Source organism: Pseudoliparis swirei, chromosome 21 (assembly GCF_029220125.1).
Source record: "Pseudoliparis swirei isolate HS2019 ecotype Mariana Trench chromosome 21, NWPU_hadal_v1, whole genome shotgun sequence".
NCBI lineage: Eukaryota > Metazoa > Chordata > Actinopteri > Perciformes > Liparidae > Pseudoliparis > Pseudoliparis swirei.
The window spans coordinates 12,734,145-12,748,373 of record NC_079408.1 but is presented as its reverse complement, the minus strand read 5'-3'; the positions used below and the strand labels follow the sequence as shown (position 1 = coordinate 12,748,373).

The following is a 14,229-nucleotide window of genomic DNA, read 5'->3' as shown; positions in this document are numbered from 1 at the left end:
AACAAAACGTGGTTATAGAAAAAGCGGCGGGGCCCAATTTTTTTTTTGTTCAAAATGCACCGGGTCGGGTTTTACAAACAGTTTGGTTTAACCCTTCATCAAAAAGAAAAAAAAAAAAAGAAATTTAAAATTAAAAAATTTTTGGGGTGTTTGGGCCTTCACTTAAAAAAGGCCCCGGTTTTAAACCCCCTCCAAATTTGGCCCTTTTCTTCCCAGAAAATTTTTTTTCTTCCCCACAGTCCCCTTTCCCCGTTTGGGGCTGAGCCAAGGGCCCCAGTGATTATAAAATGGGGGAAAAAAAAAAAATAAATTTTGTTTCGGGTTTCAATGGCAAAAATTTCTGTGTTTTTTGAATTTTCCCCCGACCCCTTTTTCCCCCCGGGTTCAAATTCATGGGGTCCCCCTTTTTTTACAAAAAGGTTTCCTTTCCCCAAAAAAGAAAAGAACCCCCGAAATTAATTTTTACAAATTTTTTTTCTTTTTATTTTACATTTTAAAAATTAAGTTTTTGTCCCCTCCTCCCAAAAATTTTTGGGGTTTTTTCCCCCCTCCCCCTTCCCCGCAGTTTGCTTTTTTTTTACAGTCCATTTCCCCAGGGGCCAAAATGCAAAACCCAAATGGCCCTCCTTGTTAGGGGTTAAAAAAATAGAAAAAAAGGGGAAAAAACAGACCAAAAAATTTGTTTCCCATTTTCCCCCCCCGGTTTTAATGTTCCCGTGGGTTGAAAAGGTTTTTCCCCCGACCCTTTGTCCTATTCCCGGGGGGTCAAAATTCTTTTGGGGACCCCGCCGGAAAAAAAAGCAAAAAAAAGGGTTTCCTTTGGGAAAAAAATTTTTGGGAGAAAGAAAGGGGGCCCGCCTTTAAGGCCCCCTTTCCCCGGGGGAAAAAGGGTTTTTTTCAACTGATTTCTACAAAAAGGGAAAAAAAGGGCCCCGGGGGCTTAAAGCCTTTAACGGGGTTTTTTGCCCCCCTTTTGGGGGCCACCCGCAGTGAAATCGGGGTTTTTTGGGGGGTTCAGGGGCACTTTCCCGGGGGGCACCAAAAATTTGAAAAGGAAAGGGGGGTATTTAAAATTTCCTCCTTCCGCCTCCCCGGGGTTAAAAAAGGGCCCCAGGCCCCCGTAAGACCGCAAAGAAGGACCTACCAACCCCCCCGGGCGCAGGCTCCACGGGTTTCCGTGGGCTCAAAAACAAAAAAGCATTTTTTCCCCAGGATCCGGTGTTTAAAAAACCGGCCTACCGGGGGCCCCACGCCCAGCCCCGGCACCACCCCCCAAAAAAAATACGTAAAAAGGGTTGTTTTTTTTTTTGTGGGTTTTACCCTGTTTTGGGGTTGGGCCCTTTTTTTCAAATGGGGACACCCTTTAAGGCCCACTTTCTTGTCTTGAATTTAATTTACAACCAAAACCACAAAAAAAAAAAAAAAACCCCCCCCTCTTGAAAAGGGGGGGCAGGGTGGAAAATGGGTTCAGACTTTTGGGAAGGTGACACAGTTAAACCCGGGCTTTTGGGGTTTTTGCGGTACGAGGAAGACACCAAAAAAAAAGGGGGAAGTAAAAAAAATATTAAACGGGTTTTAAAGGGGGGGTGGGTGGGGGGGTTTTTGGGTTTTAAACCCTGGGGGGTTGGGGCCCCTCTATTTCCGGCAAAGGGGAGAAAAGGAAAATCTTTACATCCTAAGGTTCCCCAAAAAAAGTTTTTGGTTTTGGGTCAGGGGCGTTTCCCCCTTTTTTAGCTTCAAAAAACCCGAGGAAGATTTTTTAAAAGGGAAAATTTTTTTTCCCCGGATCAGGCTGTCCCCCCGCTCACCAAAAACCCCATGACCCAAAAAACCCCTTTAAACCCCAAAAAAAAAACTTATTAAAAATTTTTTTTTTTTTTAAATTTTGTTTTTTGGGAAATTTCTCTTCCACCATTTTTAAAAAGGAAAAAAAAACACAAAAAATCTTGAAATAAAAAAAAAAAAAACACACCACACCACACCCAAAACACACACTTTAAAATGACAAAAGGGAAAATCATTTTGTGGAAAATTTTTTTCCCCGGGGGGTGAGGAAAAAAGGGGTCCTCCCCTTTTTCCAAACCCTTTTGAAATTTTTAAAAAAATTTTTTAAGGAAAACGGTTGGTCTTGGGGCCCCCCAAAGTCCTCCAAAAAGTCCCCCAAAAAAGGGGCTGGAAAAGGGGGGGGCAAACGGGGACCAAATTTTGGGGAGGAAACTCCCCAAAGCCGGGAGAAAAAGAAGAATGAAAACCCAAAAAAGGGTTTTAATGTGGGTCCGGGGGTTTTTGTCTGGCCGCGTAGCTTTAAAAAAAAAGACCAAAAAGATTTGGGGAAATCAACAAACCGGGTCCCCCCCCTTGCTTCTCCAAAACCCAAAAAAATTTATTTTTTAATTTAATTTTGAAAAGGGGGAAAAACCGGGGAAAAAGCACTCAACAATGAGAAGAAAAGAGGTTTTGAGTAGAATATTGTATAAACCAAAGCTTTATTTCAAGAACACAGCGTGCTCAACACTGTCCAATAACAACTATCAACACACTGTAACTTTGGGCATGAGAGGTTCAGAGCAGAATTCTTTAAGAAACATTGGGTTGGGTTTTTTGAGGTTTGCAAAATAAAGGAGTTTCACCCTCACATGAAAGAGGTTCAGAGCAGATGTTACAGATGTGGAACGGGCATGGAAGAAGTCGGCTCAGATGGTGGATTTTCCCAGCACTTATTTATTCTGCAGAAGACAACAGAACACACACATTTGCCTTCTGATCTGTCTCTGCACTTCCACCCCCCAGCAAAATAAAACCATTGTCCATGGAAGACAGGACCACATTAAATCTAAATAATAACAATTCTCATCAAAAAACCCTGACATGTAACATACAAGGGAAAACAGAGACCCTAATGGACAAAATAAATAACTACATGAGCTAGAGTCATTTCAGCAGAAACAGAAAATTCTAACTTTGAACAAAGGGGAAAAACATACCTGCAGAAGACAACAGAAACACACATTTGCCTTCTGATCTGTCTCTGCACTTCCACTTCCTAGACACGCAAAACACAATTTACACAAGGAAAATATACGTCGGGGCGACCGGATGTAGCTAAACAAACGGTGCCAAAGTGGCTCAATGAGACCGCCACCAAACGTATATGTTGACGGTCTAAATGACACGACAGCTGGCTGCCGTGATCGTATTTGCGACCATTACTGTATGTAACATAAACGGTTAATTTTATAAAGAATATAGCCAAAATAGTGCAACATCGTTTTCACTCAACTCACCCTCAGCAATATAAAACCATTGTGAGCAGGGTTGCCAGGTCTGTGTGACAAAACCAGCCCAATGGCCAATCAAAACCAGCCCAAAAACCAGCCCAATATCAGAACTCAAAATATGCCCGTGCCAAACCATATACACTGCTTTTAAAGTCCAACAGCATTGCTATCATTGCCAAATTATTGTAATATCTACAAAGTAACAACATATGTTTAGTTTGCCAGCATTAAAAGCAGTTTTCCTAAACAGTTATTTCCCCCCTAAAAAGGCCTTGTGTAATTAGATACAGTATATTATCATAAATAAAATGTTGCGTGCTGATCTGGAGTCAGTTTGGTAGGATTTGGGTATGAATAAATTATTTCATTTAAAATATGGATTTTTATTTAAAGATATTCATGTAATTTGCATGCAAAATAGGTCTACCCGAACCAAGGACAAAAATTCAACCCCGCAACACTTCAAAAATGGCCCGATTCCCTGGGAAAACCCGGACCTGGCAACACTGCTCTATGGGCTGGGGGAAAATCGGGGCTCTGATCTGCCCAATAATCCCAAACGCGTGCGCCTTTTTAAAATTCCAGTTTCATCCGCCAATGTGAAGCCGGTCATTGCCAAAACGACTGAAATGTTGTATCGATGCCGTACACACACGTTAGACCAGCGCCCCGAAAAAGGGGAGGGGCTTCTCTCCGTGATAATGGCGATATATTATATTTTTTCACATTAACTTAAGTGGTTGTTGACAGGGGCTTACGGTCTCCCACACACATTTAGCGCGTCAACACGGTATATTTACTATTTAAATGATTTGGCATATAATGTTTTTTGACAGATTTTTTTTTTTTTTTCTTCTTCTTCTTTTTTTTTCATCTCCAAATTTTAAGAGGGGCGGCGCCCTAGCGCCCAGGGCGAGCCCCCTGGTCCCTACTATACCCTGGTGGTGGAGTTGGGGGAGGTGTTGTTGTGGCCTTTGGGCAAAGGGGTTTAATTTAAACTTAAACTGGTTTTAGGTTTCAATTAATTTAAATTTCCAAATTTTTTTTTGGTTTTTTCTATATTTAGTTTTGGGGGTTTACGGGGATAATATAATTTTCTCTTTTTCTTACTTTCAGTGAAAACTGTTTGAATAATCTGGACCAAGTGTGGGATGGCGGGGAGTGTACCCACTATGGATAACTCAGAGGGGGTAAACAGCTGGTTTAAAATCTGAATAAAGAAAACAATTACCATCCAAATATCTGTTGTCCTTCAAGGTAGTGTGAATGGAATGATGCATTTATTCATTACACTTTAAACTACATTTATATCTATTACCAAGGAGTTTTATGATCGCCGGGTTCCTTCCTCGAGCTATACCGTGGGGAAGGAGAGAAAACTCCACCAGCATCACAGACTGACTGTAAGTGTGACCGGCAATAACTGATCGATTTAATGACTTCATGCAATGTGGATGAACTGAGATGTGCCTCTCTTCTCTGATGACAGACGCTCCTTCTCCAGGACAAGTCGCAGCTCTCAATGCTGAAAGCAAAGCTTCGCAATCTGTCACAGGTAAATCAGACAAATATATAAATAACACTGTTATAATAATGAAAAAGCATGTAGTAAAGTATTGTCTGCATGGTTTTTCGGCTTTTATCGAGGTATGCTCTCAATATATCTTGTAAAAGGGATGTTTCAGACCTAGTGGGCAATTGTATTCCTACAAATCAACCCGGGTTGGGGGGCACCGTTTGGGTTGGGGTCCCCTCCGGTTTCGGGGGGGGGTTTTTGGGCCACCCCCAAAAGGGTTTCCCAGGGGGGGGGGGCCCCCCAAATGCCGGTTGGGGAAACTTCGACCGTCCCTGTGGGCTGGGGAGGGTCGGTTGCTCCTCAGGTTTGGGAGCTGCCCAAGAGAGTTGTTCTGGATTGGGGAAGGTCGGGGGTTGGTCCGGCGGCCGGGTTGCCCTGAGGTAGGCCTGTGGGTTCGTCTGGCAGTAGCAGAGCCGGGTGGGGTGGCTGCCTGTTATCCTCCTGTTTGATTCTATGGCTGGAATCTGGGATGGAAGGGGCGGCAGGTTTGGGCGGTGAGATGAGTTTCAATCTGGGGGGCCTCGGCCATGCCTTGGGGTGCGAGTGTCGGAGGGGGGAGCAAAATCGGGCCTGGTCCCCTGGAGAGGGATTCCGGGGGGGAGATGCCGCCCGAGGCAGTTCTCGTGAGGTTTGTTCGGGGGGGGGATGGGAGCTGAGCCAAGGGAAGGCCCGAGGGCTGGGAGGATTCTCCCCTGCCACTTTGAACTTTGGGTGCCCAAGAGATCCGAAACAGCGGCGAAAGATTTCCCGGGGGCCGGGTGCGCATGGAGGACGAGCCGGCCACCAAAAGTAAGGTCGAACGAGGGTTGGAGGACCCTCCTGAGTGTGGGTTGTTCGGAGCCTCTGGGGCCTCCGAAGGGGTTTCGGCACTACTGGGGGGAGACCCGGAGCCGGAACGCTGGAAAACGGTGGCGGCCAAGGACCCAGATGAGCTGGAAGTTGCGGCGAGGGGAATTGGGGTAACCGTGGGATGGTTAGAGGAATGCTGAGAGGAATTGTGCCCAATTTTCCCAAATTTGCCGAGGTGTCTTATTTAAATAAGGGCAGTTAGTAAATCGGTTGAGTTCAACTGGGAGATTTTCACGGGGTGAGATGGTGTTTGTGGGGATTCGGCCCCTGGTTGCACTGCCCTTCGTCGTGTTACCCTCTGTGGACCCCAAGGGCCAGAGGAAATCGTTCGTTCTATTTGGTTTACTTATGATCGTTTTAATTTGTTGGTATGCATAGTTATGATTAAAAGAAACAAAAAAAAAATTCATTTCTATTTTATACTAATATGTGAATAATTTAATGGTAAAAGGAAAAAAAATTTCCTTATTGATGGGGACATTCTTCTCTGGGCCCATTTGTTAAATGGGTGGTCATGAGGCGGGAGAACGGGGATTTGGTCTGGGACCTCAAGACATTCATACTATGCCCCATAGTAAGGACCCAGATATTTTGATTTATGAATTGATTAAAATGAAATGAAATTGAAAAACAGATCGTCTTTAATACATCTCTTTCAAGTTATTTAGCTAACAATTCAATGGCAGGCTGCATATTAGATTTTGATATCTCTTGTTAGAAATCTAAATTGTAGGGCTCATGGCAAAACTGAAGAAAATCACAGAATGTTGCTGAAACATGAGGTTTTACTTTCTAGTATTCTTAATCGAGACCAAATAATCATACTGACAGATTACTGACTGCAAAATAGGAACAACAAAATAAAATCAACTAAATAGGCCTTAGTGTTAAGCAGGTGTACCAATTTAAAACTATTTCACAGCAAAACAAATTTAAATGTTACAACTTTGATCCGTGCTTAAGAATGTTGAACTACCCAATAATAGTTTTAATATTCATTGTTTTCATTTCTTCAGAGACACATCTAGAGAGCTTATTGGAGGATCTGGGGTTGGAGGACCGCCTCAAAGAGAAGCTATCCCTCAGCACAATACTTCAGATAGACAAGAAGACCATCACTGATGAACCTCCCAAGTGTAACGCAGATCTCCCATGGTACTTCCTAAAGAAACTGATGATGGTTAATGTGACAGCAAGGAATGTGAAACGTACATCGGCATGTGAGTCAAGCTGTAATAATTCGCTGTTAAATCTTGCTAATCTAGTAAAAAGTACAAATTCAGGTGACAGGCTAAACCCCCTTGACATAATCACTGCCCTCTTTCTGTGCTCGGATGGTTTTGTACGGCAGGAACTGTCACTCAAAATGTCCATGTGTCAGTTTTCAGTTCCTCTGTTGCTTCCTAACTGTGACACAAAGCAGTGCACACTCATGCTTTGGGCCATGAGAGACATTGTTAAAAAGTACAGACCTCAGTCCCTGACCGAATCCAAGGGCTTTATTGAAGAAAGAATTGTTCTGTCTGAACTTCCAATGATATCATTTGTGAGATTCGGTGAGTGCTCCTTGTCCAAGTCAGAGATCCTCAATAAGCTTCTGAGCAATGATACCTTTGTTCATCATGATATGGAGGGTGGTGACAGTCCAAGGAGAATATCCAATGGACTCGTTGAAATCTCCTGGTACCTTCCATGTGGGAACAAAAACATGGACGTCTTCAGTGAGCCAGTAGCTGTAGCTAACCTTCGAGGGGACATTGCTTCATTTCAAACACAATTTTCCTTTTTGTGTCAGACATCTGCAGCAGTGTTTGTGTTCTTTGACACATTGGACTCTGAATGTGAGCTACTTACCAACCAACAACACAAGACACAGATATTTTTGGTTGGGAACCATCAAAGCAATCACTTCAGTATCGATGCTCTGCAAAAGGTAGCAGCTAAGTTGGGCTTGACTAACAACAACATCCTTTTGAAAACTAAACAAATGAATGATGCAGACTTTGTCAAAACATTGGGGGAAACAGTCAGCAACGTAGTTGAGAACTCAAAAATGAAGATGAGAATTGAGCAGATGGCTGACATTGCCCACGAACTGGGAATCTTGGTTGATGAAGAGTCTTCAGAGTGCCAGACTGCCAAGAAAAATGCAGATGCCATCACGACTGAAATTCAAGATATCCTTCAATACAAAGAAGCTGAGCTGCCCTTACAAGGCCAAATATGGAAGGAACTGACTCGCTTAGAGAAGGAAGAATTTCGGCTTCGAAATGTCGGATCTAAGAATATAGAAGACTACAAAAGTGATCTTCTCCTAGAGAAAACACAACTTCGGAAAGAACAGAACTCTCATGACATTTCAAATGCAATGACATGTTTCATCAATGCAATATCAAGCCCAGAGATAGAAAGGTGCTATTTCCTGAAATGGATGCGAATGAACCTCGATAACGTGTCTCGAGAGAAATTGTCTGACCTCAGGGAGCGGTACAAAGAAAAATGCAAAAATCCTGAAAACAAAGAAGAAATCAAAGACATTGACAGACAACTTTCCAACAGCTCATTGGGGATTGAACACTTCTTCCGTGAAATGGGTCAGATCTATGAAGCTTCACTTTCCCTTCCAGAAACTGACCCATCACGGAAACAACTACAGCATTTGCCCAAACTATGTGCACAATTGTTACTCGATGGACTTCCTCTAGAGCTTGTAGATGGAGAAGCATCCAACATACCTCTCAGATGGATTAGTGACGTTCTTTCTCAGCTCAATGACTTGATGTCTCCTCAGAATAAGATACTGGTAGTCACTGTTCTTGGAGTTCAGAGCACAGGGAAGTCCACTCTCCTCAACACTATGTTTGGAGTGCAGTTTGCAGTCAGCAGTGGTCGATGCACTCGAGGGGCCTTCATGCTGCTCATCAGAATCAATGAAGATATCAAAAAAGAACTCAACTGTGACTTCATGGTGATCATCGACACCGAGGGCTTAAAGTCACCAGAGCTTGCACAACTGGACAATAGCCATGAGCACGACAATGAGCTTGCAACACTTGTTGTTGGGCTGAGTGACGTCACCATCATCAATATTGCAATGGAGAATTCAACCGAAATGAAAGACATCCTACAAATAGTCGTGCATGCTTTCCTCCGGATGACAGAGGTGGGCAAAAAGCCCAAATGTCAGTTTGTTCACCAGAATGTGTCAGACATTTCAGCCCATGAGAAGAATTTACGAGACAGGAAACTGCTGATGCAACAGTTAAACGAGATGACCCAGGCAGCAGCCAAAATGGAAAAGAAAGAAGAGAACAAGAACTTCACTGATGTGATGGAGTACAGTCCAGACACCGGGAACTGCTACATTCCTGGACTCTGGAATGGAAACCCACCAATGGCACCAGTCAATGCCGGGTACAGCGAAGCTGTGTATGAGCTGAAGAAGAACATAATCCATGTTTTGGGAAGTTGTGAGTCATCTGCTTATGATATCTTGGAGTTTACAGAGTGGATGAAAAGTCTTTGGAATGCAGTAAAGCATGAAAACTTCATCTTCAGCTTCAGAAACAGCCTGGTGGCTGATGCCTACATGAAGCTGTGCTCAGAATTCAACAAATGGGAATGGGAATTCAGACAACACATGTACACGTGGGTTACAGATGCAGAAACAAGGATTCGCAACTTTGGTACCGTTGCTGGGAAATCTGAGATATCTGACATGTCAGAATGTGTCAAACAGTTGAAAAGTGAAGCTTCAACAATGCTGTCTGAATGGGAGACAAAGCTTATTGAAAACCTGGCACGGTACTTCAAGCAGACAGAGGGTCATGTCTACCTCGTTGAAGAATACAAAGAAGGCTTTAAAAGCAGTGCTAAGAGTCTTCGACGACAAATGGAGAGCTCCGTGTTTAATCAGCTCACCGCAGCAGCTGACATCAGACACGGGATGACAGAACTTGAGAGAATCAAGGAGAACCACACAAAAGAATTGGAGGGGAGAGTGCGTGCATTGATCGCAGAATGTCGGGAAAAAAAGGTGAAGATGGCAGACAAAGAGCTCGACATAGAATTTGATAAGATGTGGAAAAAAACAGCAAATGAACTATCCTTTTCGAAACAAAAGACTACAAATGTCAACACGTGTGTTTCCCACTACCTGAGAGACAATCTATCACGCAAAGGGAGTCATGCATGGGAATTATTAAATAACAAAGAGCTGAAAGATTGTGGACTGGTGCAATTCAAATATACAGTGGACGGACTTGGCAAACAGTTTAAACACAAAGTCTGCCAGTTCTTCAACATTGAAGATCACATAATGTGTTTACAAAACATAGCTGATTGTATCATTGCAATTTGCACACAGTCTGTGACTGAAAGAATGGAAATAAAAAACAATTACCATGACACTTACATCCAGGAGCTCCTACACTATATCGACGACAAGCTGAACAATCAGAATGTTCAGATAGACATCGAGTTTGAAGTTTCCCTGAAACAGCACATCTGTGGCTTTGCAGCCAGACAGTTTCAGAAAATGCATGAGGATTACATTCAGGCGAATGATCCCTCCAGATGTCTGAATCAAAACAAGGAAAAGTTTCGCACTGACTTTAAAGATGTATTCCATGACCGAGACCAGTGCCAAAAGAAGGCAGAAGAATTCACGCTTTGCTGCTTGAAGCCTGCAGTCGAAGACTTTGTCTCCCGGTCCCTGGGTCCTGATATCATTGGAGAAATGCTGACAAATGAGCAGTTCAGCACACGGATGTCCTTCCAGTACTCAGTTTTACTGGATTTGCTTAGAAAGGATGACTTTGAGAACTATTGGAGCTACATTAGCTTCTATGAAATGTATGTCAAGAATTGGATACTCGACCAAATAGTGGAACGCTTCTCAGAAGAGTCTACGATGTTTGAGTTTGAGGATCGACATGTGCAGTCAAGTATCAGGATCATCAATGCTGCTGTCAACAAAGCCAAAACAGAAAAGAGTGCCAACTTAGAGTCATTTGTTAAAAACGTCTGTCAGGAACTTGGTGATAAGCTGGTCATTTCCCAGGATGCTCTTGGTGCTTTCATGATCCTGAACAATGCCGACCAGGAGCAGTTTGCTCACTGGCTGACTGAGTGTGTGAAGGACATGGCACAAGACCTTCAAGAGGAGTTTAATGAAACAGACATCCTAATGAAACTAATAGATCTTCGTGTGAAGCCTCAGAACGAGCTTTTCACCAAACTGATTGGATGTGGTAACCAGTGTCCATTCTGCGCATCGCCTTGTGAGGCAGGAGGACAAGAACATAGCGAGCACTTTGCTTCACTACATCGGCCGACAGCTCTGGGTCAATACAGATTTGTTCTCTCGAAGAAACTTAGCACTGATATATGCTCCTCTCTTGTGATCACACCAGACAGCACTTTTCGTTGTGGTGCTACAAACGGGGAATTTCACCACCACAAGGATTACAAAGCCATTTTCCCTGACTGGAAAATCCCACCCGATGGAAGCCTTCAGGCATCAGACTACTGGAAATATGTACTCGCCAAATTCAACAACAAGTTCGCCGAAGCATTCAATGCAGAGTGTGCTGATATTCCTGAAATGTGGGAAATGATTACACCTCAGCAAGCAGAGGAAAGCCTCAAAGAGTCTTTCAACATCAAGTGAGGAAGACTCCACGCATTGTGGTTACAGAGGTGCACACCCTCATAAATATTCATTTTCCTCCTGTGAATATTTAGATCCTACTTGTTTTACATGATAAAATGGAGGATCACAAATAGTATCATGGCATTACAATATGACAAGATTAAAGACAAGAGTCCTGTGACAACTTACTGTCAGCTTTCCATGAGGAGCAAGAAAAAGCCTCCTGACTGCAAACATTACAAACTGGTCTGGGATGAGCACAACACAGGACCGGAGGGCTCTACAGCAGGTGATTAAAGACCCAGAACATCATTGGCACATATCTACGAGGCTTCAGTGATATTGTTGAGAGGAGGAAGACAAACCCTCCCCAGCCACCACCTGTTCACCCTGCTGCCGTCTGGAAGAGATGCAGAACAATCAGCTGCCATTAGACTTTAGAACAGCTTCTTTCCTCTGGCTGTGAGTCATGAACTCATCCTCTACCCTTTATATACACATATAATACTGTTTTTTTCCTTCCTACATAGCACATTGAGACTACAATCCACATGTTGATGTGCAACCCTGTCGTACAAAGACAAATACAAACCGTGTCATCTTGTAATATTGTGAGTACACGGATATATTTTCCAACAACTTACAATATGAGAATATGAGAAAATCCCTGCAGCGCTCAGATCACATTTAACATGTTTATTAAAAATAATCAGCTTTAACTATGTTTATTTTGCCGTTTTAAATATGTATTGATATATCAGTATATTGGCACATGTTAGATGATCAGACTTTGGTTTAAATGTTTTTGTGGAAGATGATTTTCATTATATTGTTATTGAAAAAATTTAACCTGTGAATCGAATGTCATAACTTTCATTTAGGTTTTTTTATTTTGTGACGTTTCTTATCTCAAATGTTAAAATTCTTTTTACATTTTTTTTTAAAAGGACGGTTTTATTGGATTCAGTATGATGTACAACTGGAGTCAGAATATTTGAGTCTAACAATTGTTTCTGTGAAGTAAACATGCAAAACATTAACATTGAAATCTTTAAAACTATAATTTGTTCTGAACGTCAACGCGTAAGTTGCGATCTTATTGAGAGAATGTTTTGCTTTTAGTTAACGTTTTAAGTTTTAAGTCTTTGTTTTTAATTCAGTTAAGTATCTGGTTCCAAATATCTACATATTTCGGTTCATGTTGTCACTTCTACATACAATTCCACATATTTTTAATCTTTCTTGTGATATTGTTCACATTTTAACATTGTTTTAATCAAGTTGTGTGTGACGTGTCATTATTTTTACTCTAAATCTAGAATATCTTCGTAAAGTATCTATGCAAAACATAATAGTTGTATCGCTCTTTTAAACTTTCTTTTATTATTATTAGTATTTCATGACAAATATTAACATTTTTAACTTTACAAAATTGATGCTGTGTTGTTTACGTTCATGCATGACAAAGTTTGTTTTAATCGAGTGCAATAAATATATTTTTCCTTTCAAGTATCTGATTCCAACATTTACATAAACAAAATCAAATGATGTCGTGACTGTTAACATGTTTACTTCCCTCTGTTCACTCTGTATCAATAAAGAGGCTCAAGAGTCAGACTGGCTATGAATGTCTTTAATGTTTCCCAGATCAGAATCACAGCATACAGTGTATAATAACTTCTAAAGTAAACAGAAATATCATCACCGCATTTATTTATATAGTTTTACTATACTTTTTTTCTTCTTTTTAAATCATCTTTTTTTTAAATTCCATTATTTAACATTTTTCTTTGTCTCAAGTCTTGGGTTTCTGAATTCAACAAAGAACGTAAAAACAAGACAACAGGTGCAACTTTGATGCAATCGAGACCGAGCTGGAGAGCGCGTCGCCGACCTCGCCGCCGCGTGGCGTTACCCGTGTGCGGCCCCACGCCCCACCCGCCTGACGCGAGAACGTTGAAACAAGAATAAACCGAAAGCCGAGCCCCAACTGTGTGCACCAGCGAGTGTGTCGCTTCACAACACGGACCGGGCTCAGTGTGTGTGTGATCTGGACGTGCCCGTCCCTCAACGGCTACATCGCATCACTCTAAGGTCAACCTAACCTCCATACCCACAATGCAACACAGTGTGTGGAGGGAGAGAGAGGCTCTTTTCTCTTTGAGGCGTGGTGTGGTATCAAAGCCCTCGTGTGATTCAGTAGCTACATGTAGACGCCGCTGCATGTGAAGTGAGTATTTAGTCGGCTGCACGTTGTGTTCAGTGTCCTGAACCAGAGGCCACGCCCCCTACACCATGACATCACTCACCGGTCACAGCGCTTCGCCTCTCATCAGCAGGATACTTGGAGTACAAGATATTTTCAAATTAAAATTGAAAGAAACAAAGAGAAGTTGACTACAACCTCATAAATAAAGAGCTATTAAATTATAATCTTTCATTGGAAACTAGCAAACAGCATCTTAGGCCCTTTTAGGTCGTGGTGGGGCTGCAGTGAAGATGTATTTCTGCTACAGTCACTTTCCTGTTGAGGAGTCGTGATGCTACAGGATGCCCACGTGATTATAGACAATGGGAGACAAAGTAAATAAAATAAAGGCATTTTGTAACGGCACGAAAAATTATCAATGGCAAGTATTTCTGTGTGTCACTCATGAATCCTCAAGCGAGCGGCCATTTTTTATCCTTTTTTTTGTTGCAAACTGCACCTGTTGTCTTTTGTTGTCACAAAATAGGCATTTCATTCATTCATTCAACAAAAAGAAAAGAAAAGAAAAACAAACAAGAAACTTAATATTTACAAATATTTTTGTCTGTTTGATTCTTACACTTAAAAATGTACAGTTGTTGATCCTCCTCCAGATGTTGTGTCT

General features: G+C 42.1%; 1 protein-coding gene across 1 annotated transcript; it reads left to right on the top strand.

The window, feature by feature from the left end:
* Positions 1-6,667: 6,667 nt before the first annotated feature.
* On the top strand, positions 6,668-11,377 carry LOC130212158 (up-regulator of cell proliferation-like). Its single transcript, XM_056443298.1, has one exon. It carries the CDS (start codon positions 6,668-6,670, stop codon positions 11,372-11,374), a length of 4,707 nt encoding a protein of 1,568 aa, XP_056299273.1. The 3' UTR covers positions 11,375-11,377.
* Positions 11,378-14,229: the final 2,852 nt, after the last annotated feature.

Coding starts and splice junctions, on each gene's coding strand:
- LOC130212158 (XM_056443298.1), top strand. CDS start 6,668: ATGTTGAACTACCCAATAATAGTTTTAATATTCATTGTTTTCATTTCT.